The sequence below is a fragment of the Vipera berus genome (genome assembly GCF_964194415.1).
Source record: "Vipera berus genome assembly, chromosome: 1".
Lineage (NCBI taxonomy): Eukaryota > Metazoa > Chordata > Lepidosauria > Squamata > Viperidae > Vipera > Vipera berus.
The window spans coordinates 320,649,536-320,676,680 of NC_138202.1; the positions used below are offsets into that span (position 1 = coordinate 320,649,536).

The 27,145-nt window shown below is 39.7% G+C and overlaps 1 protein-coding gene across 1 annotated transcript; it reads right to left on the reverse strand.

Moving 5' to 3' along the window:
• Positions 1-2,218: 2,218 nt before the first annotated feature.
• On the reverse strand, positions 2,219-25,705 carry FBLN7 (fibulin 7). The gene is made up of 8 exons (XM_081314341.1): positions 25,341-25,705; positions 20,908-21,067; positions 18,801-18,971; positions 14,598-14,723; positions 13,310-13,447; positions 12,663-12,800; positions 7,181-7,319; positions 2,219-3,440 (listed from the first exon to the last, which is right to left on the reverse strand). The coding sequence occupies exons 1-8, from the start codon at positions 25,422-25,424 to the stop codon at positions 3,068-3,070; spliced, it is 1,329 nt and encodes a 442-aa protein (XP_081170467.1). The 5' UTR covers positions 25,425-25,705; the 3' UTR covers positions 2,219-3,067.
• Positions 25,706-27,145: the final 1,440 nt, after the last annotated feature.

Sequence of the window (27,145 nt, forward strand, 5' to 3'; positions counted from 1 at the left end):
GTTTGGTTGTTTTAAAATAAAGTCAAATTCAGCAGAAGCCCATGGGGAAATGCTGGTAAAGAGCAGGCTTTTCTATCTCCCCAGAAGTCACTGATTAATGCATTAGAAGTTTCAAGAAATTGGAGAAGTCCAGATAAGTAAAGCATAGGAGCAATTCCTTCAGGAAACTTCTATTTTGTATAAATTTTTTTAAAATAAACCAAGTACCCAGGAATTTCCATTAATTTTGTTTTAATCTCTGTTTGCTCTCTGTGTTAAATCTGATGCTTTGCATTTATGAATCAATTATCGAACTGTGGTTTAATTGCAGTTCTCCATCAAATCTCAGGCTATGTTCATGAAGATACATTTTTCTATATTTCTTGTAATAGTATAACAATAACTTAAAACCTCTCTAGAAATTTCTCAGAGATTCCTGAAGAAAAGGCAGTATTTGTGGTAGAACTGTGCCTGGTGATCTGCCCATAGTGAATTATTGCCTTTTGTAATTTCCTCACCAAGTTTTTAAACTAATTTGTAAGTTGATGTATGACAATGGCCTGTTCAGATCTGTAATTTATCTTTTTCCATACTGAATATTTGCATTTTCACATTTAAAATTAGAAAATATATTTTATATTGTTTTAAATGCTTCATGTTTTGCTTTGTTTTGTTTATTTCCTGTGGGATTGGCATATCTCCCAAAGTTATTAGGTATTAGGGAAAGAGGGCTGAATATTCTAGTCACAATTCCTTTATGCTATAAGCCCAGGAAGTAATACCATATAAATTAGTTCAACTTTCTCATGTTGATTTTTTTTAATTACCAGAAATGAGAGATCTGCAAGATGGATACCAAGTCAGATACTTCTGGAAGACAAGTGGTGGCAGTAAGAACTAACAAAGCAAACAGTTGGGGTTAGGATGTGAAGATCCAGAGGGTTTTGAACAGAGGAGGCTTGGGATCTCTGCCATTCATTTGTGGTGAGGAGCAGAAATAGATCTTTGTGTTCAAGGATTTATGTACCCATTCTCTGCTGAATCCTCATTTCATGGCCATACACACATAGAGGGAATTCACTTTGCCTTTTTGTGTCATACAAACACATGCAGGCATATGGTATCAGAATTTGACTTGTAGTAGGAAATCAGCTAGATCACTGTCTTAAGCCATTCCCTTGAGAAATGGTGGCCCCTTTGTAAGATTTGGTTTGGACTGTGATGGGAACCATTGTTGTGTGGAAGCTTACTGGTATATAGGCAAGTTGGGAGCATTCAGTTTCCCTCACTTTTGTGGACTTCCAGTTCAGGCTTCTTAGCCAATGCCTTAGTCACTTCAGTGAGGTAAATGTCTTGAGATAGCTTTCCATAAAGGAATTGGAGGGAAATAAAACAGTTAGAACTAACATCAATCTTTTTTTTAAAAAAAATTTTTTTTGTATTGTTGGCCCCGATTTGCTTTCCCATCTAGTTGTCACTGGTAGCTCTCTTGTGATTTTATTTTCAGCAGCCTTCTATTTCAATTGTAACTTGAATGATTATATATTTATATGACTTTATATATTTACAGACTTCTACCACGGAGACGTCCTTGGACAAGCGCTGGCTCTTTGGCTTTGAAACGGAGATGAGCACCGGCCCCTAGAGTCAGAAACGACTAGCACACATGTGCGGGGGAACCTTTACCTTTACCTAAAGTTTGCTGAAATTGTTATTGGTAGTTTAGAGAATCTTTTTTATTTATGCACCAAAAAGCTAGCCTGGAGACTAAATATGCAAACAAATTTGACTGAATAGATAGGTTTCTGTGATCAAATTCCAAGAGATATATCTAAAGATAAAAAGAACATCTAAAACATTCATTGAAAAATACAAAAAAAATGTGTTTAATAAGTGCCTTTTGCCCTACATTTCTTTGCCCAAAGAAAGTATTTGAAAGGAAATAATATTTTCATTATAGTAGAGCAGAATCAAATTTCTGAAGGAGTCACAAACACGTTCTTATACTGCTAATTTTCTTGGGTAACAAACAAAAGTAAAACTCATGCTAAATTAATGTTACTAGATTGCAAAAATAGTGTAAAATATTACTTTCTGTAATGCTATAATATTAAATGCTATAATATTAAGCACATTGGTTTGTGCTTAAATTGTAAGCCGCCCTGAGTCTTCGGAGAAGGGCGGGATATAAATGGGATTAAAATAAAAATAAAATAAATAAATAAATGAAATACAATCATCCAGGCTGAAAAACTGGTATTTTCACAACCTTGCTGAAAGTTGTTCTTTCAGAGATAGAAATGGAAACTTTCCATTTGAGTTCTGGAGTATAGCATTGAATTTGGGGCAGATATTAATTTCTTCCAAACATTATGATCCTGAAGTACAACACTTCTGTTAGGGAAATATACAACCTAGTCTACTATTTCACAATCTGGATAACTTTAAGATACTGGCTGGGCAATTTTGGACATTGAAGTCCAGACATCTTAAAGTTGCCAAGGTTGAGAAATGCTGCTCTAGTTCAACATGCATTTATTAGGAAAGAAGTCTGATAAAAATCAGATTTACCTCCATCATTTATCCATTGATAGGCATCTGTTTTCCAAGCAAATCAACATTTAGCATTATATAGCAATGTTACAAACTAGGAATGACATCTTTAACTGTTGCTTAGGTACATTGTCCACAGAGGGATACTATATTCATTCTTCCTTAGAGTCTTCTGGAATGCAGGTAGCCTTGTTAAGGTCTGGCTGTCTACTGTATATGAACAATATGCTGCATTGGCTCACAAAGAACAGGTTGAAGCTAGGTGGGGTACAAAGTGTGCCTGGAGCAACAATAATTGGTGGTAGGTTACACTGCTATTCTCACCTACTTTCAAGGGCTTCGGGTCATCTAAAAGTGTGCTAGGATAGAAGCAGAAAGACTACATGCCAGCAATGATGAAAAGAAGTGGACGATGTTAATTCTCGTGAGAAAGCCAAGTTATGCTTGATGCCATTCTTAGTTCTGGAGTCTTTGACATGGGAGCCAATGGTGAAACCAAAGAAAAGTTCTTGATGAAAAGTTGAACCAACCTCTTTTAAAACTCATAAATTGATACAAAGATGGTAATTTTGGAAACATGTTTAGCTTGGAAGGTGCGGTCCAGGTACTCAGACATCTCCACCTCCACTGTTATGGTCTGAGGCCCTTCTAGCCTTTGTACCAGCATGAGTTCTCCAGTCTGTCTGTCTGAGCGTTGCATCACAAAATGTCCTCGGCTGTTTCCTCCTATAATCCCAAACCGCAAGCTGTCGGGACCAGGCCGTCCAGGAGCCGAAGCAGTTGCCATGCGGAAGAGAGGAGTGGGAGTGGCAAGATTGGATGGCAGTGGGAGATAATGAAAGGAGATCGTTTTGGGGGCTTGATGGCATGATCTGCTGTCCATGGGACATGGATTCCGTTCACATTGACTATGAAGGAAAGAAAAGTAAACAACAGAATTTGGATCAGAAATATCATAATGGTTAAAAAGAATTATTCAAAATGTATACTTTGATAATGCCATTATCATTATCATCATCATCATCATCATTATCATTATCATTATTTGTTGCATAGTCTGCTGGATGTTTGGACTGGATTTGGCACTACCTGTTGAGTCCTTTTCAAGGACCTGGGATAGGCAGATGTGGATGTTTGATGATGTTATAGATATCGCCTCAGGATGTAAGCTGTTCTAAGTAAAGTTGCCTTTTGAAATTGACTGATGGTGAATTTGTTAATGCCAATGGTGTTCAAGTGGTGCTCCAGCTGTTTTGGGATTGCACATGAGGTGCCTATCACTATTGGCACTACCTTTGCTTACTTTTGCCATAGCTGTTCTATTTCTACTTGTAGGTCTTTGTGTTTTGTTATTTTCTTCAGTTCTATTTTTTCTGTTCTGCTGTCTCTAGGTACTGCCACGTCCACTATCCAGACTTTTTTGTCTTTCTTATTGACAATTGTTAAATCTGGGGTGTTATAAGGCAGGTGCCTGTCTGTTTGAATTCTAAAGTCCCAGAGCTTTTTCATTTGACTTTCTCCATTTTATGGTCCTACCATTTTATGGTATTTCTTGCAGATCTTCCAATGCTCTTTTGTTGCTGATTGCTTGTAGTCAGTCTGTGCGAACTTCTTGCAGCAGCTTACTAGGTAGTAGTAGTAGTTGTTGTTATTGTTGTTATTACTATGGTGCCTTACAGTTAGTTTGGATTCCTGGTGACTGCCTGGACATATCTCTGCAGTTTTCTTGGCAAGATATGGGAAGGGCCCCAAAAGTTCTTTCAAAAGGCAACAGGACGTTCTTTGTTTTGCTTGAAGACATTTTGCTTTTCATGCAAGAAGCTTGTTTAGTTCCCAGATATCCATAGACATTTGCGAAGTGATTTGCCATTGCCTCTTTCTTAGGGCTAAGAGAGAATGACCAGCCCAAGGTCACCCAACTGTTTTCATGCCTAAAGCAGGACTAGAACTCACAGTCTCTTGGTTCTGGCTTAGTGACTGGCTCTGGATTTGTGACTGGCTCTCAATATTTTTTTTAGTGGATGATACCTTCAAATCATTATTCACTCCTGGTGGCTACCTGGACTAGTCTCTGAAGTTTTCTTGGCAAGATATCAGAAGTAGTTTGCCACTGCTTTCTTCCTAGGGTGACTGGCCCAAGGTCACCCAACTGGCTTTATATCAAAGGCAGGACTAGAACTCATGTCTCCTGGTTTCTAACCCAGTGCCTTAATCACTATCCAAATTGGTTCTCTTATACTTTTATTAGGACTGCCAAATGGACATAAGAGTGAGAAATAGAAAAGAAGCAGGAAAGTTCAAGAATTACAATTTTAACTTTTTCTGCTTCTTCCTTATCCCTTTCTTTTCATATAACTTTGTTTGATGGTGAGTTCTGTAGCACTTGAGAGTTTTCATATTCCTTTAGAGATACATTTGGGGAGCCGAAAGTTTTATAATAGATTGATATATGAAAGGTCTTATTATAACTGGGCATTGCATTTTGGTAGTCATTAGAAATAAATGGGGATAATGTTTCCCCTTATTATCAAAACAGAAATGAAGTCCTCTTTATGTGGATCTTTGCAAATAGGGAATATACTTGTGCCAGATGTTACATTTTTGGATTAACCGGCATAAAAGCAGGCTCTGTTTACAAGATTTCTGATCTAGCAAAGGAATGTATGTGTGCAAAACCATTTCCATCTGTGGAATCACAGCAATACCTTGAGACAGGAATAAAAAAGATATATTTGGGTAGAATTTGAACATATAATTGTGCCCGTCCTTTAAGGATCCATGGGTACCAGTGATTGGATAAACTTTGTATTTATCCGAAAGGAACACAATGTCCTATCTAGAATTAGGAAGCTGTCCAATTTTACTGAGAATATAGCAGTGGGGACAGAAAAATTCTCTCCAATAACCTCTTTTGTGCAGTAGTTCTAAAACATCATAGATTTCTTGCAGTAGAGCAGAATAAAATGATCTAAAATAATCTAATACAGCCTCTACAATATTACATTAAATCTGAATTCTTGTTACACAAAGAAGATTTTCTAAGGTAGCAGTGACTTATCCAGATGTATTAAATTAAAAGAAGAAAATGAAGTTATTTTAAATCCAACTGATACCAAAGCAAGTAGCTGAATCATAAGGTTAGTTTCTTGCATCAAAATCAATGAAGCTTGAAGGTATTTCACATTAGCTGGTTTTTACCAAGAATGCTGTCAAAACTTAAACAAAGCTGCATTTTCTCCACTTGGCTAGGATAACTCATTAAGGCATGATATGTTTTGGCCACATATCAAAGAAGACATGGCAAGTAATCTTACTGACCAGATGGGAAATATTTGTGTGCATCAACAGTAGCAAGAATTGTAACTCTGTAACGAGGGGAAAATGGAAAAAAAATATGGGGAAGACAGGAAGATCAAGGGAAAAATCCTGGATTGTGCAGATTTATATTGAAGAAGTTAATGTTAAATATGTGAACCAGTGGTGGGATTCAAATATGTGAACAACCAGTTCTCTATGTGGATGCCACTTCCAGAAGTCCGTTCTGGTCCTGGACAACAAAAAATTAGCTACCGGTTCTGCCAAAGTGGTGCGAACCGGCTGAATCCCATCACTGATGTGAAACCAGACAACACGTTGTTTACTAAGCACTAAAGATTGTAATTGTTAAAAATCATTAAAACATTTCAAAAAAAGAAAAGAAATGAATTAGGATGAAGCTTCTAATTCAAGGAACTGTAGCCCTGACAAATGTCAGAAGAGTGCTGAAAGTGAAATCAAATAATATCTTTTAAAAGTGGGATAAATAGCAGCTTTTTCTTATTATCTACTTAGGCATGAGCAGGGCTTTTTTCCTCATAGAACGCCCAGAACGGAGTTCCAGCACCTTTTTTGGATGGAACCTTGTAGGGTAGGCAAGGTGGGTTGTATGACATGTGTGAGTTCCGGCACCTTTTTCTTTTACAAAAAAAAGCACTGGGCATGAGAACTACTTTGTGACACTTTAAAAATGCCAAATGTATCCACAAAACTCAAAAATACACACCTATGAGGATGTGAAATCACATTGGAAATTATAAATGATAACAGTTTCATGGTAAATCTTCAGTCAGAAGTGAACCATTGGAGAAGCTTCAAGTGGTTAGTCACCATTTAAAAGCCACTGCTTAATAATGGTTTTTTGATTAATTAACAGGAGGAGGACATATGATAGTTGTATTTTTATAATAGTAGCCAGTTTTTACAGAAAATATATGCTTTTTTAAAAAAAGGCTTAATACAGATTTCTACTGTGGAAGCATTTTTCCCACAGCCTGCCCATCAGTGGTTGAGAACAACTGGAGTTTTAATCTAATTCATCTGAAAGGCATCATGTTGGGGAAAGCTCATTTCTTGTTATAGCAATAGTAATAGCACTGAGACTTATATACCGTTCCTTAGTGCTTTGCACTCTCTGACTGGTTTAGAAATGTCAGCATATTGCCCCCAGCAATCTGGGTCCTCATTTTACTGATCTCAGAAGGATGGAAAGCTGAGACAACCTTGAGCTGGTAAGGATCAAACTACTGGCTGTGGGCAGAGTTTGCTTTCAATACTGCATTCTAACCACTGCACCACCAGGCCTTTTTGGTGGGAGGTTGAAGTTACTTACAAGGGTGATGTTTTCACATAGCTGACATTTCCACCAGTCTGGGGACACTCTGGCTTGACACACTGAAAGCTTCCTCCGATGTTAATGCATGCTGTTTCCCTAGTGCAGCTGTGCAATGAGAGTGCACATTCATCTATATCTGCAAGGTAAACAGAAGAATGAGTGACAGAGGAGATTGAGATTGGCAGACAGTCAATTCAAACAGAAACACAGAAGCTGCCTTATACAGAGTCAAATTAACGGTCCATCAATTTCAATAGAGTTGATATTGACAGGCTGGATTCCAGGCAGAATTCTTGCACTGTCCTATATGGAGCTGCCAAAGACTAAGCCTGAGAGCTTTTGGATGTAAATCCATAGAAGTCAAATGTATGACCTGCTAGTGGACTATGGCTGAGAATTTGCTGCCAGAATTTCCATTGCCATACCTAAACAAGAGCATGTTCTGTGTGATTGGACAAGTAGCTACCCTCGTTTCCTCTCCCCTCTTCAGTACAGAGTATCAGACTTCCCCACACCATCCAGTGAAGATAATCTCACTACTTCCTGAGGCAGTCCATTCCATTCTCATGCATCCCCTTTTGAGCACAAGACTAATACTCAAGTAAGGTTTTATGACAGTTAAATGACCTAGTTGTTCATCACATCACCAGCTCTAATGCAGGTCAGAGAATTCAGAATCACCTTGGGTAACTTTAGATCTCATGGCATTTTTCTATTTTTTTGAGCTGCATACTTCAGATACTATTGCTTTTAACTGTACTTGTTACCTCATTTTATTTGACTTCTATGGATTTTATCTGAGCATTGCTGGAAACCCCTTGAAATCTACTCTATCTGTAGCATCGCTTTTTCCAGATCAAGGCTGTACTTGGCCTGTGAATGAAGTGCCAGGGGCTGCAGTCCATAGAAGAGTCAGTGTGAGCAAAATTAAAACTAAATTCAATATAACTAATAGGGTTTCTCACCAATTATTCATTTACATTTTTCCCCTCTCTGATTTAGACTACCTTTGGGCGTCTGTGGGGCTATATCTAAGATTTTAGGAGCGAAATGCATACCAGTTGCATTTGTGCACTTTAGTTTTATATTGAAGCTAAAACATTTTAGCATTACATAAGAAATACATAGTTTTGTAAGAATAGCAATAACTTTAAGTAATGGAAAAATGCAGCAGGAGGCAGCCGGGTATGATTACTTTCTTATTAACCTATTTGTATAGCAGAGAATCCCAGTGTTAAGCTGGCAAACACATTTGGTCTTTTAAGAGCTTATCACAGGGAATCTTCATCTAAAGTGATAATCATGCAGGTTAAGGAGCATGGGTAGTGGCTTAGGGGCATCTTCAGAGAGGACAAAAGCATCAAGTGATGTGGTTAAATTTCTGCTTTTTTATGTGTCGATACATACAAAAAGTAGGTGGAGCTTCCATTGCACAGTCACAGGTGCCAAGTTAACAATTTTACTCTCCCCTCCCCCCAGTGGATTCCCTTGGAAGGCTTGCTTGCATGTTCAGAAGGGTGGATATAGCAACCACAAAGCACTTAGATATGCAGAAGAAACGAGTCCTGTAACTGCCATTCTTTAAGATGTCAGCAGTTATTTGTATTTGTTTATGAGAAAATGAATATTGTTCCATCTCATTTTTATTTTATTTTAATCCCATTTATATTCCGCCCTTCTCCGAAGACTCTTAGCAATAGCCTTCATTCTATGTATATGCCTGCTTATTAGGGCTTTCAGCCCCCCCCAAGCGGCATTATTACAAAGTCAGCTTATTGCCCCCAACAATCTGGGTCCTCATTTTACCTACCTCGGAAGGATGGAAGGCTGAGTCAACCTTGAGCCTGGTGGGATGTGAACCTGCACTAATTGCAGGCAGCTGGTGTTACTTAAGGAGGCATTAGCCCACTGCTCCACCAAGGCTCATCATGCTGTGACCATCCACCATTTTATATTTTGAGAATGGCTGGGAATTCAAGGTATTTTCAGAAATAAAGATGGTGCTGGAAACTTTAATAAAAAGAAAGATGCTACATTCAGACTTACGTGGAGCAGGGGCATCTGCACAACAGATTAAAAAAAATCAGGATGGTAGCCCAGCCCCTTTTGTACATATGTCACATACATGATGTAAAAAAAAAAGAGAGTGGGTCTTTGTGTGCCCACAGATGGCATCCTGACTTTTTTAACCTCCCATAGTCTCCCTTATTATGAAATCCAAAGCACTTCTCAATCAATTTTCAAAGCATGCACAATTTTATTATACATGTAGGCATATTTCTTTTATCCGTCCTGAATCTTTTATAGTATAATTCTAAGAGATGATTTCAAGCACTTGTACAGTATTATAGTAAAAGGGGAAGAATTTTCCCTTCTTCACTTTTTCTACCTGGTGGGCCATTTTACTGATCTCTCAAGCTAACTCTGCTTTACCATAAACTGAAGGTACTTCTCTGCCAGAACTCATATCACAATTAAGTTTTTAGCAATTTGTGTCCATTTCTGTTTCCTCTCAACACTTTTTGTTTCTACTGTAAAAATGCTTGACCAAGGAAGGAGCATATAGATTAAAATGGTTTTCTCAAGTGATTGTTAAGAACTTTAAAGCTGGTTAAATTCAGGCCATTCTTCTAAAACTCATTTAAAGGAAGAAACTGAATCAAAGAAACTAAGATTAACTCATTTCTATCATCATTTGAAGTTAATTTACCACTACAGCCCAGGATAACAGAGCACACACTTCATGGTACAATGTCCCTCTTGAGGCCGAGACAGCTCTTGGCTCTTCATTGCCATACCTTCTTGCATACCTTACCCGAAATACAACAAATACTTTGTTTGGAGGAATTCTTCTGTCAGCGTTCAAGGCTAGTCTTTCACACTATGGTGCATCACAAATGGTCTTATCTGTGGGAAATCTGGTGACCAGACTGTTGCATTTTAACTAGGCATCAAATCCACATCAAAATACAGGAATGCAGGAGTGACTGCAAACTATGATCATGGAAAGTCAAGATGGTAGAGGTATTAGTGTGATTAAAAGTTTTATGGGGGTTGCAACCCTCCTCTCACTCTTAATATGGTTTATATCCGATTTAGGCATCAACACTGTGAGACAGCGGGCTGCATATAAAATGGCCAGAAGCTGTGCTGCTGTAGTCCTGTCTCTTTAAGCTCTCTCCCTAGCCATCTCGGCAGCTGTTGCTTATAAAAGCTGAGCAGAGAGGCATTTCCTAGTGTTTAGAAGAGAGGGAAGGAGGTGTTTGTTTGTGAAGCAACCTAAAGCAGATAGAAAAAGCTACTTCTCTCCAGCAGTGGGACTTACTTAGAATAGTATCTGGAACAGTAGAAGGTGTAGTAGAAGAGAAAGGAGAGGAGTAGTGAGCTTGTGTATGTGTGTTGCCAGGCACCTGTGTTGTTGTATTGTCTCTTGGATTTTGGAGCCCACCAATTTGGGTATAGGGATAAGAACCTGTGATAAAGTGATTGTAGCGGAGGGATATCCAAAAGGTAGGATATTCATTAAAAAGTGGGATATTAACACAAGGTGGTAAGCCCACAAGTGGTGGTGGCTTAGACTCAAGGGGTTCTAAACACTTCTGTGAAAAAAATCAACTCTGGCTAATACAGAGGGCTGCAAAGGGAAAAGTATTGGCCCTTGCTGAGCTCAAACTTTGTAAGAATTAACCAGCATCCTGGCTGCAGAAACCAAGCCTCTTACCAGAGCCTACACCAAATAAACAGACATGGAAAAGGCAGAAGGGACACATTCTCCCTTAGAAGAGGCTACTACTTTGGCAGAGACAGCTGTCCACCCTAGACCTATGCTAAAGCAAATGGTAGACCAGCCTGAAACGGGAGGAGGCACAGATACTGGGGCCAATATCATAGAACTGATAAGGCAGCAGCAGAGGAAATGCTGGGATTCATTTTAAAAGGAGATGCTTTAGAGGGAGAAAGAAAGGAAAGACAGACTGGAATGGGAAAGGAGTGAAAGAGACGAGAAAAGAGAGTTAAGGGGTCTGATAGACCTGCTTAAAGGGATACAGTCACTAGAAGAGGCTCAGCTCTAAAGTAGTAAAACCTATAGAGAGTGGAGGTAGTCCCAAAGACATTAAAATCCCCAAGTTGGCAGAGGAATAAAACACAGAAGCCTCTTTAATCATGTTCAAAAGAGTAACTGGCCTGAAAGTGTATGGGGTGACCAGACTAGTCCCATGTTTTAACAGGAAAGGCTTTGACAGCTTATAGTAGTCAAAGTACTTTCTACAAATACTTCCTATCAAATTAACATCTTGGGTGCAAGGACGCAACTCAGAGTCGAGTCAAAGGGCAATTGAACTAGCTTACAAGCACAGCACAAAAGTCAGAGGATATTGGAAGGAAAGATGCAGAAGGAGAGAGGAGAATAAGAAAACCTGCTCTAGAATTTAGGAACTAAAGCAGCCTTTAGCTTCTACCCAACTTACAGGAAGGCCTTGGGAGGCCAGAAAGATCCATAATTGTTACAGCTGTGGGAAAAGTGGCTATTGTACAAAGACTACAAAAGACAAGGAAAAAAGGAATGGCTGCAGTAGCGCAAGCGTCACTGGGAAGAAAAATAAGATCCCAGCAAAGGTTAATGGGTTTACTGTGAGAGGCTTAGTGGCTCCTGGGAATAGATGAACATTGCTACATCACTTAGTAAAGAAAGCAGCATCTATGGGGAAAGAGCCTCTTAGGAGTGTGTTTGGGTAGACTGAGATGGTCACATTGGTTAAAGCCAAAGTACAGGCACAGGGTTCCTACAAACATATCAAGTTTAATTTAGTTAGGATTTTTTCAACAAGCCATTAAAAGTAGTCCTCGACTTACAGCCATTGGTTCAGTGACCATTTGAAGTTACAATGACACTGAAAAAAATGAGCTATGACCAATTCTCACACTTATGACCATTGCAGCATCCTCATGATCATGTGATCAAAATTCAGGCACGTGACAACTGGCATGTATTTATGACAGCTGCAATGTCCTGGGGTTATTTGATAACTCTTTTCAACCTTCCCAACTGGCTTCCAACCAGCAAAGTCAATGTGGGGAAACTTGATTCACTTAACAACTGCAATGATTTGCTTAACAACTGTGGCAAAAAAGGTCATAAAATGGGGCAAAACTCACTTAACTGCTTTGCTTAGCAATGGAGATTTTGGGTTCAGTTGGGGTCATGAATCAAAGACTGACTACCTCTACTAACCTGGATCCTATGAAATGTTAAACTATAAAGGATGATTTGCAAGCCGCTGTAATAAAAGTCGTATCACAGGTTTTACACCAAAGCAAAATAAGCCAATGATGATAAGCTATGTGTGCAAATTCTAGCCCACATGTTTCATGTTTGTGACATGACATGCTGCTTGAAGCCTACGTTTGGGAAGAAAAGTTACGTAGCTTCTATAAAATGCCATTTGTTCCATGTTTAGTAAAAGGAAACCTCTCTCACCTTCACAGTTTTTCCCATCGTTGAACAGCTTGTATCCAGGGGGGCAGGAACAGCGGTATGAGCCAGGAGTGTTGATGCAAGCATGCATACAGAGACGAGGGGCTCCCTCCAGGTTGTAAATTTCACATTCATTCACATCTGCCAGGAAAAAAGCTGACATGACATTCCTGCAGGAACAAAATGCATCATTGCATGGCTGGGCTTAGCCAGTGTTTCTAGAATATAACTGCTACTGATAGCAAAGATGTGCAATTTATATTGTTTTAAATACATGTACAAAGTTGGATTGATATATATATATGTATATTTAAAATGAATTTGTCTTGATGTGTATGGTGGGGAGGAGAGATAAGTGTAGCCATGATTTAGCCATTAGCTACTGCTTTTAAAAATTGGAGCAAAACTAAGTAAATGGAAATTGCAAAAGCAACCAGGCCCTGATGTTAACAATCCAAATGACATGTTGTGTCTGTAATGATGTTGGTTTCCTGGTCGGGACTACCTCAAGGTGTGAAATACAAGAGATGAAATACTAGTGCCACCAATAGTACATTTTGATGTTGAAACTGGGGCTAGATTGATCTGGAAGCGGGAACAAGAGCTCATCGCTTTTTCTGTTCAGATGTATCGCTCCATTTATCTCTTACCCTGGCAAATACTGTTTTCTGTAGTGCCACTCATATGGAAGCCCGCTTCACAGCTGCAATGTTGCATTCGATCTAACTGGGCACAGCGTGGCTTGCGATTGAAAGCTGGGTCATTTATTATGCTCCAAGCTGGAGGTACTGAAAAATGAGTAGGAAGAAATTACTGACAGAGGAAAATCTTTGTAGCTCAGGTTTGACCTGTGGGGTCCTTAGTGCTCTCTGAATTTGGTGGTTTTCTGGGAGACATTTTATTACCAAACTAGGTAATATCATTAGTATTATTGGGTAATAGGGTTTGCTCTCATTTTATATACTTATTGCTGAAAATTTTTTTCTTTTTCTTTTCCCATTATTCACTATTTTTTCTCTTTCTTAAATCTGCGCTCTTTTTTATTGTGTAAAATTCTTCAATAAAAATTTTTTAAAAAGGAAAACTAAGAATCAGGTCCAATGTGGTGTAGCGGTTAAGGTGCTGGACTAACACTGGGAAGGCCATGGGGAAATCTTGCTGGGGGAAATTGGACCAGTCATTCTCAAATCAGCTTACCTTGTTGTAGAGAAAAACAGGAGAAGAAAACGCCCTATCTTGGCTGTCTTGAGGAAATATGGGATATAAATGCAACTCATAAAAGCTGTTCCTCCTCTTGACATACTGTATTTTTCTGTCTATAAGACACACCCTTGTATAAGACACTCTGGCATGCATGTTTCTCTGCACCGATCAGCCGAACAGCTGAGCTGGCAAATCCAGAAGTTTGGCTGGGTGACAATCTTGCCCCCTGCCCCCTCCCGTTAGTGGCAAGCCAACAGGGGCTTGACATCTGCACCAGGCAGCATGGCAACCCACACAGGCATGCCCTGGGCTGTGGAGGTTATCATTATTTTTCTGTGTATAAGACGCTGCACTTGTATAAGATGCACCTGATTTTTGAACAGGATGTTTGTAGGAAAAAATAGCGTCTTATACACGGAAAAATACGGTAGTCTCTATACGATTTTTCCTTTCCCCCCACTTTATAATTGTTTTCATATTTATGCAAAGAGTGGGTTTTTTCCTTCTAAAATACATTCAGTTTCTTGGAACCATGCACTTGTTCCATCTTTTGCAAAAATTGAGAAAACTGCAACAAACCCTAATTTAAACAGCTAATTATGACTTGAGCTAACCATTGTTTGCCACATACTATGCATCTTCCCTGACACACAACAGAATGGAGGATTGAGACATTTCCATTCCACCATCCTTAACCATTGCTCCTCCCCACCCCCTGGGCAGCAAAATACAAACCTGTCTGGGTTTGATACTGGCAGTTGGGGCCGGTCCATCCCTGTGAACAAATGCATTGAACCTGGTCACCTGTCTCTGTACATGTTCCTCCATTCTGGCACTGATGATTTGTGCACAGACTAATATCTGATTAAAGAAGGATATTACATACTTAGAAAATTTGCTTCTTTCAGTTCATAAGATGCATTGTGTAAGCATGCAAAATGTTGCCTACAGAAAACAATCACTTGTCCTTGGATGACACAAGCAAAATCACTTGATATGAAGTGATAATGTAGTTCCTGTATTGGCTTTTACGCAAGTGCATTTGAACAAATTCATAAAAGATGGAGTGAGGTGTAATTTTGGGAACTTGTACTTCTTATATTCTTCAGTAGAATGAATGTTCCACCAATTTTGGCAAGAATGGGAAATTGTATCCTTTCTCTTCACTGAGGAATCATTCTAGATCTTCAAAGATTCACAGAGGTTTCTGTTCTTTAAATGGCAATATTTATGACTTTACCTCAAAATTATCAAGGCTAATTCTGTTACATGGAAGAGAGGGAATCTCCAGCTCATTCTGCTAAGACAGGCCCTTGCACACAGTTTATAATCCACAATCATGTCCTGTTGGCATCAGTCAAAGTGGAAACTTCAACCAGTCTCTTGAGATTGGAAGTGGGATCAAGGATCATCTCCACAATAGCGGCATTTTTCTAATGGACTGAAAGATCTTCAGAACCATAACACAACTGCAGATATCATTGCTCATTTTGCAGGAAAGAGATGAGCATTGAAAACTCCACATTTAGTTTTTGAAGGCACTACCTTACAAGAAGGAGCAAAGACCCACAGAATTGCTTTCTGTGAAGGAGCAAGCCAGACAGCTCCTCCATTCCTATTGATCCACCTTTCATCTTTCCTGAATTTGTTATGCATTGAAATAATCAGTGTGGTATGGAATTTCTTAGGAAACAGGCCTTTGTAGGATAGCTGTAGCTTTGCATCTGCCAAAAGCCAACTATTATTATTAGAATATACTAAGTAATCAGAGATCCTCAACTATGAGTTGAATTATTGAGTGATTGTTGAATAATCACTACCCCCTCTTGTTCCACACATACCCTTGAAACTTTCACTGAGCTGAGATTTTCATCTGGCTCCCTGGGAAAGCAGGTACTGAGGGCTGTAGTATAAGAAATGTTTTAAGGTGGTTTCAAAAGCAACATTTCTTGCCCACAAACCAGCTGCCAACCCCCTTTTGCATAACCCAAGAGTCAGTGTGAAAAAAGATTCTATGTAGATTATATGGAGCACTGTCTTCGTTCCTCGCTTCTGAATAGAAATAAGAGGCTAACACAGTGGGTCACATCTGTTTAAAGGCAACATTTCCATATTTTCAGCCACAATGGAGGGCTGTGCAAGCAGCCTTCTCACAGTAGCTTAGGCACAGGTTCAATGGTGCATTAGCATTTTACACAATGAGACAGGAATTCCTTTAAACAAACAGCCTGGGCTACGCAGACAGTGTGCAGGGGCCTGAAAAATTTAATCTCGCTAAGAAGGAGCGTGTGAAACTTTAAACAAAATAGAGCAAAACAACAACAACAAAAGGCAAGGTAATTCCTCCTCCTCTTCCATCACACTGGGCACATATATGGATGCATATGCAAGTTCATCATCCATCCTTAACCTGACACACCCTTTACACTAGGATAGTGCTTCAGACCAAAGGAAGGGAAAAACTGCATTTCAAAGGACAGAAGAGGGACTTTACTCAAAACTGTGCATTGGGGAATGCCTTTCTATTTCAATTCCCATTTGTGATTCCAATCATTCTTTTCCAGCATTTGTGTGTGTGTGTGTGTGGGAGGAAAGAGTCCAATAGCATTCTGAGACAAGTGGAAGATATGCGGATTAATTTTGGATGGGACCCTAAGCAGGATCATTCTGTCATCTAAACGGAAAAGCTGGCTGCATCTGGCTCTTTCTTCTTTCTTGTCTGAAAGCAATTTCAGTTTTCCATGGTCATTATAAAAAAAATAACTTTAGAAAATAGAAGCCTGTAATGGTTTTTCCCCTTTCCTTCACCTTTATTCTTAGTTTTCTTTAGTTTTATTCTTTGAGGTGCTAGACAGGGCCTATTTTTCTGACCATGTACATTTTGCACTTAAAAATATTTTCATCTGGGAAAAAATGTAAAGCAAGCAACCAAACAAATCTGTACCTTCCCACCTGGATTTTTTTCTAAGAATTTTTGTATTTTCCCAAACTCTCAGAATTCTCCAAATTCGTCCATTTTGTTCAGAGGTGATGTCATTTTTAAGATAGAGGAGCAAAAGCTTTTCTAGGCTGATGGGAAGGGAAAATTTCCAATAATAGAAAAGTGTTTTTATCTGTATTATTCTAACCTAAGGGAACATTGGAAGAAGATTATGCAAAGAAGCTCAGGATTCTGTAGCTCCACACAAAATAAAACTGGACCAAATTTGCTGTGGGAGGAGAAGGTGGCAGAAAAAAAGATTGACTCAAAAAGAGCCCAAATGGAGCCTTGGTGGAGCAGTGGGCTAATGCCTCCTTAAGTAACACCAGCTGCCTGCAATTAGTGCAGGTTCGCATCCCACCAGGCTCAAGGTTGACTCAGCCTTCCATCCTTCCGAGGTAGGTAAAATGAGGACCCAGATTGTTGGGGGCAATAAGCTGACTTTGTAATAATGCCGCTTGGGGGTGTGTGTGAAAGCCCTAATAAGCAGGCATATACATAGAATGAAGGCTACTGCTAAGCTTGTAAGCCGCCCTGAGTCTTCGGAGAAGGGCGGGATATAAATGGAATTAAAATAAAAATTAAAAATAAAACAAATCAGCCTGAAGGTTGTAGTGAAAAGCATTCCAAGGGGAAAAAAAGCATCCCTGTGAGAAAGGCAGTTGGGTAGCACCTCAGAAGATTGCTGACAATTACATTCTAAGACTTGCTCCCTCTTCCTTCCTATTATGCACCTGCCAAAAATACCCAATATTGTTTCACTTGACTTAGAATGCTTCATTTTTGTTGTGAAGCTTGATTTGCTTTTGTGCGCATTTTAAAAAGATTTGATTAAAAAAAACCCCACCAGATTCCAGGGGTTTCAAAGAACATTTTAATACCATTCTAAAAACTCAGTATCCCCTTTTCATCTGCATTTTATTGGCAATCTGAGAGACAGTTACTTTTTTCTGGCTTGGGAACAAAAGAAAGGGGGAAAAATCTTCATCTGGGTAATAGCCGTTTGTCAAAAGCTAAGGAGCAAAGAAAGAAAGAAAGAAATCTAGAAACCAAAGCTTATAGCATTTTATTTCCCTTGACTACATAAGGGAAAGACCAGAAACAGAATTGTAGGCTTTAAGTATAAACATACATTAATGAGAAATTGCTGATCTGGAATTTTGTAATTATAGCTCTAGATTTTATATAATGCTAATTTATTTAAATAAGTGGTATCCCAAGATATAATTATCAATGCATTTATGTCTGTTATTAGATTAGACTGGCAAAAGCACCTACAGCAGTTATAATAGCCTTATTTAGCAAGTGTCTTTTTTCACTCATAATTACTTGCCATTTCAAGCCATGTTTTGGGATGAAGCAGATTGTGTTCAAACCTAATACTTGTGTAATTCAGGCACGAGAGAGTGTAATTTATACAAGTTAGGGTGAAATAGTACATGGATCTTCTAGCTGATGGGCTATAGGATCTGGGGAAAAACAATGGTTAAAGGTGAACAGTGTTGCCAGAATGAAAGAGTAAACTAGTAGAACTACCCAGGGGAATATATGGACTAGTAGTTCATTGCAATGTATGTTGTTGGATCAGCTTTTTCAGGATGCTTCCAACGATGCCACTAAGCTATTCTTTATTCTGAAATTACAATAATTAATTCTAATTTTCCCCTCTTAAACTCAACCCTCCTGTTCTCTGATATCCCACTAAAGCTGCAGAGTGATCAGGTTCCCCCCACCAGGCTACTATTAACATAAGAATGTGTAAAGTGTCGCATCAGTTGTGTCCATGCAGTTTGAATATTATATTTTAGTTGATCTCCATTTAGCATATTCCTCTAGGTCAACTTTTTATATAGGCGCGATAACTATGATGGCATTCTACTAGTTACACATGTAGAAATTTGTTCTGACAAATAGATGGGATGTTTCTGTGCCCCAGCCAAGAAATAGTAAGGCAGTACCTTTGCAGTGTGGAACTTTTCCAGTCCAGCTGCCATTTGGCTGACACACTCGAGAACTGGAACCAATAAGCTGAAATCCAGGATCACAGGTAAAATGGACTTCATGATCCACCAAATTCTTTGTGCCAAATTTTTTGCCATTCACCGGAGCTTCCAATGTAGAACAAAATACTGCAAGCAGAGTTTGGCAACAGACTGATAGTTAGTAGGCCTCGGAAGGAATAAGACAACCATTCAGAGACCTTCTCTAACCACGTGCGTGTACACGAGACTTGGTAATCTTAAAACACAACTCAAACATCACCTTTCTCACAAGTCATACCATGCCTTCCTGATCTCATCCATTTACTGTAAATTGATTAATTTAGGAATGCTCAAATTGTCCATTTCATTAAAACATTGCATAATTCAATTATGAACAGATTAAACTATGCATCCCCCAGAAACATTCAACTCATAATTTCCAAACATCATAGTTAGCTGGAAATAATCCAATTATTTTGTAAATTATAGATAATAGAAATAACATATTTGAAATTACTCTTTTGCATTTGTATGATAAAAATCTTGATAAAAGGTTTTTTGGGGGGAAGAACATTTTGTTTTTTTACAATTATATTAAGCCTATTTCAGAGCATTAGTTTGGATGCTTCACAATCTCTATATAATGCATGAATTTACATGATATATCCATCTCTGAAATAAACAATCACATTTTAGCCCTGTGTGTTGTGCGCACTTAGGTCAAGAGATTTGTCTGTGGTGGTTGAGAGTTTTGCGTAACTTGTAACATTGGATTAACTCAATAAATATACCTTCTCCACCCTGAGTGCCCTTCCATGACTGTGCTGTCCAGGGAATATTGGAAGTTGATATCGCACATTACAGATCTATATAGGTTGTCCTCATTGGACATTGAAGAAATCTGGAATAAATCAATTAACCAGGAGTGTAAATATTGTGTGTGGATAGAGATAGAGGTTTTCTCAGATTTCGGAATATTTCTTCTGCTTGAAAGGCTCCGTTGAGGGTTCAGTGAGAAGTCCTATGCTCCTGACAGTGGTCAAAGGTACATCTGGCACTATTGTTTGCCCTACACTGAAGGATAAAATGGCTGTCTTAAAAAGGAATGGCTGGTGGATAGCTACTAGCTCTTGCCATGTTACAGTTGTTTTGGAGGAAGCATGTTGGTTACTTTTGTGGGTGACAACTATTCTAATTGTGGGACTATATTACTGAAAAGGTTCATTTTGCATGCTCTGTGAGGGGTTCCAGTAGTATGCTACTTGTGCAGGAATGGATTTGTGGGTGAAAGGGTTGGTCCCTGTTTTTCCCTTACTCGGTATATAAGGGCAAAAAAATAGACACTGCAGCATTATACTCTGTTGCTTTCAGAAGAATGTGGCTTTCTATAATCTCATATGACTGAGAAATACCTTTGAAGAACGTTCTGAGATATCTCTGGACAGACTGATATTGTTTCATGAACCAAATGATCTTCTCTTCCTATGGCTACCTATCTGTATGCATGAGCAAAGCTTACAGTAAAGCAGGAGAGTAGTGTCACTTGTCAAAAGTGACCTACCTCAAATTCTTGTGGATTAATTATTTAGATCCCTTGTTTCTTCTATAATACGTTTCCATGCACATGGAGATCTCACACAGAAGATTTTGACAGCAAGTCCAAAATTATAATGCAGCACTGTCCAATATGACACTTTTCAGACATGTTTAATTGTACTGCCTAGCCAGCACAGCCAGTGAGAAGGCTGAGTAGAGGACTGGGCACTGTCTTCTGAACTATTATTATAAAAAGTCAAAAGTTGCAATTATATCCCATACTAATCCAGAATTAATTTGCCTTGATTTATGTAACTTGCTGAACCATAAACATTATCTGATTTGCCAACCAACCCACACATTAGCTAACTATGTTTTTGTGTTTTGTATAGCCAGCCAAAGAGTGAGGTGGCTGCTTTTAGGAAAGCATGAGTCATGGATATACTGTAAGATGCCAAGAGTGTCCTTCTTATCCTACAATTTCATTTTGAGCTCAACCTGGACAAGGTTCCTTCCCCCTCCTCTGAAGCTCTGCATTCTTTTTTACCAGTTTGAGGGCCTGGGATGGCTTTAGTCACAGTGTTCTGCAGAGTTGTGAGTCGGTGTTTCATGATGCGTAGTCCCTCAACAAATCGTGTTTCCTGGCCTTTGAGAAACTGCTGCATTTGGCGGATAGTAGCCAGGAGTTGCTGTTTTGTCAGGCAGTTCTATGGAAAAGAAAGAAAAATTACAGATTATTAGATTTTAATTTTATAAAATAATTTTATTAAAAGTTTTAAAAACAAAGTAAAAACCATTAATATAAAGTAAGCAAGAAAAAAATTAGAAAACTCCAAGTACAAGAATGAAAGGAAAAGTAATAGAAAAACAGATACAAAGAAGTAGCTTCCAATCTTGTTCGTAGCTGTTATAAGTACAATTATAAATTTATCTCTTTCATTACTGTCTTATTTCTTTATCTATCCTGTCTAATTATCGAAACCACAAACTGTAAGCTAATTTTTCTCTTTTATGCATATTCACAAGGATTTTCCAGTCATCAATAAATATAGATTGTCTTTAATCAAAGAAATTAGTTTGGCCCTCTCAGTAAGTCCCATCCTCTGCACCAACTGTTCCTCCATAGAAGATCTTTCTATCCTTGTGCATCCAATAATCTGGCTGCAATTACCATATACAAAAAACAAAGTTCTATTACTTTTTCCCCAACTATTTGCCTCAAGAGGAAGACTTCTGGTCTTAGTTATAGAGCAACTTTTAAAATCCTCTAAATTAGTATATATATTTGAATTCAAAATTTCCTAGCTTGCTTACATGTCCACCAAGCATGATAAAATGTCCCTTCTTGTCTTTGTACATATCCTACATCAGGGGTCCCCAACCCCAATTTTTTGTACCGACCCGTGACGCATTAGGAACTGGGCCATAAAAGCGTGTGAAGTTCATCTGTGCATGTGCCGGATCTAAGTAGTGTGCAAAACCATTCTCCCCTGGTCCATGGAAATTTGTTTCACCACAGAATCAGTCTCTATTCTGCACAATTTCTCTGGTATTACATAACAGATTATAATTTGTTCTAGCTGAAACTGCCAAGAAGCAATAGGATAGACAAGGTACAACTGTAATTTCTATATATAGCAAATAAAGTTTTGTTAGCTTTCTACTTGAGTCATTAATATTCCAGACAGATAATAATAGATCCTTGGAACTATCTTGTCCTCAAATTATGTGTCTTAAGGCAGCCTGTCTCAATCTGGTGCACTCTCCAGCTGTGTTGAGATGAGTCCCAGAATTTTCTGCTGCGGAGCCAGTAAAATGCAAAATGAGAATTCTAGGAGTTGCAGTCTACAGTGGAGATCAGGCTGGAGAAGCTGCCATTGTACTGACTCCTGAAAAAAGGAGTAGGACAACCAGAAACTGAACCTTTGATAGAACTCTCTGGACAGTTCAGGTCAAAATCAGGATCTACTGACTCCTAAAGAAACAGGAATGGATATGAGTGAGCAGACTTTCCTGACAGTTAGAACAATTAATGAGTGGAACAACCTGCCTCCAGAAGCTGTGAATGCTCCAACACTGGAAGTTTTTAAGAAGAGATTGGACATCATCATCATCATTATTATTGTTATTATTGTTATTATTCTTATTATTGGTATTCTTCTTTGGATGTCATAATGATCAGCAGGAAAATTCAAAGCATTTTTGAGTGACATTTGAGGAAACTTGTCATCAATGGCTGTCCAGCCAATTAAATGCAAGGACATAAGGCTGAGTTCTACTGAACAGCTACTATCATTGCACAACTTTGCATTTCTGTTTCTGGACCGAGATGTACATTCCTGTATATTTTGGCCTTGAGATATGTGCAGAGAAAGCAGCCAAGAAAGGCTTTTCATGTTAAGAGGCTGCATTGTTCTCAAACCAATGATAACTATGGCATAGAAATGTTATCTCTGTACCGATACTCCTAATCGCATCTTAACTTATACTTCTACCCTTCCATCTACAATAACAGTGCATAGATCTATTTCTGCATGTTAATCACTCAACAAATATATTCATATGTGCACACAACTACATCCACGCATTCATGAGCTTGTGTAAAGTGATAAAGATGCTATAAAAAGGATTTTTTTGTGAATTAGTTTTATCATTACTCAAAGTCAGTGCTAATATTGGGAACTAGAATCAGACATTATATGCAACTTTTCTTTTTAAAAATTGCAGGATTACATTTATGCCAGGCTTGGGAAATAGTTAATGAAGCTTTTTCCTGTCCAAGATGCTTATTGTGTATGGTATGCAGCAGACCCCAAGAAAGACAAGTCAAGCTGTATATCCTTATAATAATCTTTTTGTGAAAGGATTCTGTTTAACTTAAACTGTTGTGATATACTTAAACACAGTAAACTTTGTTACACTGAATAACTTGCTTTTAGTATACCAACAAGGTGATTTGAAATAACTAAATATGTGGTTTGTTTAGGTATTTGAGCAAAATTTGAATTTATTTGCTAGTCTAACAAGGGATTATAGATATATAATGAACAAGTAATGTACAAAAACTACAATTTCTCTTGCAATTAGCAGCCTGATAATAACAATTTGGATGTGAAAGTAATTGTAAACCCAACATGTCTGGAGCTGCACACATTTCTTCCTCTTGGCTAGCATTCATGGAACTAAGATATCTGTGATGGCAAGGCTACTTTTCATATTTTCCCTGATAAATAAAAATGACTGTATCAATATTTATTGATCAAATTTATGACTTGCTCTTTTACATTGCATCTTCTATCATTTCCTTTTTGTGCCCTTCTTAAAGGACCTCACTCAGAACTTAAAAATACCTTCATCATGATGAAAATATCTTCATCAATGATTTAGATGAGGGGCTACAAGAGGAACTCATCAGATTTGCAGAAAACACCAAGCTGGCAGGAATAGCCAACATTCCAGAAGATTGGCTCAACATACAAAGGGATCTTGACAGATTTGAACACTGGGCGCTATCTAACAAAATGAAACTCAATGGTGAGAAAAGTAAGGTTCTACATTTAGGCAGGAAAAACTAAATGCACAGCTAGAGTATAGGTGGTACCTTGCTCAATAGTAGTAACTGTGAGAGGGATCTTGGAGTCCTAGTAGACAATCACTTCAATATGAGCCAGCAGTGTGCTGCAGCTGCCAAAAAAGCCAACACAGTGCTAGGCTGCATTAACAGAGGGATAGAATCAAGATCACGTGAAGTGTTAGTACCACTTTTTAATGCCTTGGTAAGGCCAAACTTGGAATACTGCATCCAGCTTTGGTCACCACGATGTAAAAAAGATGTTGAGACTCTAGAAAGAGTACAGAGGAGATCAACAAAGATGATTAGGGGACTGGAGGCTAAAACATATGAAGAACGGTTGCAGGAATTGGGTATGTCTAGTTTAATAAAAAGCAGGACTGGGGTGACATGAATAGCAGTTATCTGAGGGGTTGCCACAAAGAACCGGGAGTCAAGCTATTCTCCAAAGCACCTGAAGGCAAGACAAGAAGCAACGGATGGAAACTAATCAAGGAGAGAACCAACTTAGAACTAAGGAGAAATTTCCTGACAGAACAATTAATCAGCGGAAGGAGTTGCCTCCAAAAGTTGTGGGTGCTCCAACACGGGAGATTTTTATGAAAGGGCTTCCTGCTTGAGCAGAAGGTTGGAATATTAGACCTCCAAGGTCCCTTCCAACTCTGTTATTGGCTGGCTGGGAAATTTTGGGAGTTGAAGTCCATACATGTTAAAGCTGCCAAGGTTGCGAAACACTGGGCTAGAGCAAGGCTCCTCTTCTCTGGAAGCACCTGGCTCCTTTCCTGCTTGACTTGAAGTGAGGCTGTACTAAAATGTAACCCAGCCAGTCACTTTTTAAAGGTAAAGGTGGTTCCCCCGCACATGTGTGCTAGTCATTTCCGACTCTAGGGGCCAGTGCTCATCTCCGTTTCAAAGCCGAAGAGCCAGCGCTTGTCTCCGTGGTCATGTGGCCGGCATGACTAGATGCCAAAGGCGCGCAGAACACTGTTACCTTCCCACCGTAGTGGTCCCTATTTTTCTACTTGCATTTTTATGTGCTTTCGAACTGCTAGGTTGGCAGAAGCTGGGACAGTAACAGGCACTCACTCGTCCTAACCCACTGAGCCACTGCGTCACTTTTTACATTTGCCTAATTGCCTTGGCTAAAAAAAATAGAACAGAACAAAAAAAAAAACACCAAAACAAGCAAACGAACAAACAACAGGACAAAGAACAGGTCAAAGAGGAGACAGGTTCAAATTCTTTAAAAGAAAAAAAAACCGGGCAAAAGGGGCCCTTTGGCCCTTCTCACAGTTCCATGCACCCAGTGCAGAAAACAAAGTATGCCAGTTACAGTATATATGCCTAGTAGGAAACAGGGCACCTAAGGGGACGCGCGTAGCCGAGAAGCGCCCCGGCACAGCCCTTACCTGGGAAGCCTGCAACTCTTGCCCGGTGGCTAGGCACAAGAAGAGGACGAGGCTGCTGAGACTGTGTGGTCGTCCGCAAATCATGGCTGGCGCGCTGCTGCTATTGCGATGGCCGGGCGGCAAAGTGAGGTGAGGGACCGAGGGCTTCACCGCACCAAGTGCCGCTCCACCCAGCGGCGGAGGCTGAGCTCGCCTGCCCAGCCCGGAGGCCAGAGCGGCAAGGGCTGCGGGCAGCGGCGGCCAAGCAGCTATAAGGCGCGCGCGGCAGCTTTCCCCAGCGAGCGAGAAGTGCCTCGCGCCTCGGTTTCCGCTTCGGATCCCTCGGGGGGAGGGGGAGTTGCTCCCGCTCTCCTCCCCCCACACCCCCTTTAGGTTCATACCTGCGACCGCTGCCTCTCTCGAGGGGGCTGGCTTGGTGTAACTGCTGCTCTTCTCTCCAACAGCACACCCGGGCCAGGGCGAGCGCGCCCATCTCCCGCGCAACCTGCTGCTCAGCAGCTTTGGGGCTAATATAGTCTATTACTGAAGAGTTTTTGGCACGTCCTTTCCCGCCCAGGATTCGCTGCAATAATTTATTGGGGGCAAAGCAGGAGACGGAATGGAAAAAAAAAGAGTGCGGGTGTTTTGTGCAGTTCAAATGCTTTCTTTCTGATTTCATTCAATAGCTTTTCCATCTTCTGGGATTTTCCTTCTTCTTCTCTATTGCATAGTATAGCCCAGGGGTAGGCAACCTCGGCTCTTTTATGACTCATGGACTTCAACTCCCAGAATTCCTGAGCCAGCAGAGCTGGCTCAGGAATTCTGGGAGTTAAAGTCTTGTTGTTGTTGTTGTTAGTTGCGAAGTCGTGTCCGACCCATCGCGACCCTATGGACAATGTTCCTCCAGGCCTTCCTGTCCTCTACCATCTTCTGGAGTCCATCTAGGCTCACGCCTACTGCTTCAATGACTCCATCCAGCCACCTCATTCTCTGTCGTCCCCTTCTTCCATTGCCCTCAATCTTTCCCAGCATTAGGCTCTTCTCCAGTGAGTCCTTCCTTCTCATTAGGTGGCCAAAGTATTTGAGTTTTAGCTTCAGGATCTGGCCTTCTAAAGAGCAGTCAGGGTTGATCTCCTCTAGGACTGACCGGTTTGATCACCTTGCAGTCCAAGGAACTCGCAGGAGTCTTCTCCAGCAGCATAGTTCAAAGGCTTCAATTCTTTGGCGCTCAGCCTTTTTTATGGTCCAACTTTCACTGCCATACATTGCAACTGGGAAGACCATAGCCTTGACTATACGCACTTTTGTTGACAGGGTGATGTCTCTGCTTTTTAGTGTGCTGTCTAGATTTGCCATGGCTTTCCTCCCCAGGAGCAAGCGTCTTTTAATTTCTTGGCTACAGTCCCCATCTGCAGTGATCTTGGAGCCCAGGAAAATAAAATCTGTCACTACCTCCATTTCTTCCCCATCTATGAAGTCTATGAGTCATAAAAGAGCCGAGGTTGCCTACCCCTGGTATAGCCCCTCACGACCGCTTTAATGGCATCCCAAGCAGTTATTAAATTTGTCTCTTTATCGAGGTTATTCTCATAACATTTATTTTGATTGGGACGTGATTCTAAATAATTTAATAACAATCTGCCCGGCAAAATGTACAATTGTGGGACTTTCTTATATCAGCAGAATGGCTCAAAGGAAAAAGTTGCTGATTCTTTAAAACGAAAAAGCACAAGCAAAACTGGAAACAACTCTATGCAAGCTTGCTTAAGTGGTTGGTGATTTTTATTTCAGAAGCATAGAATCCTTTCCAATCCTAAATCTACCTC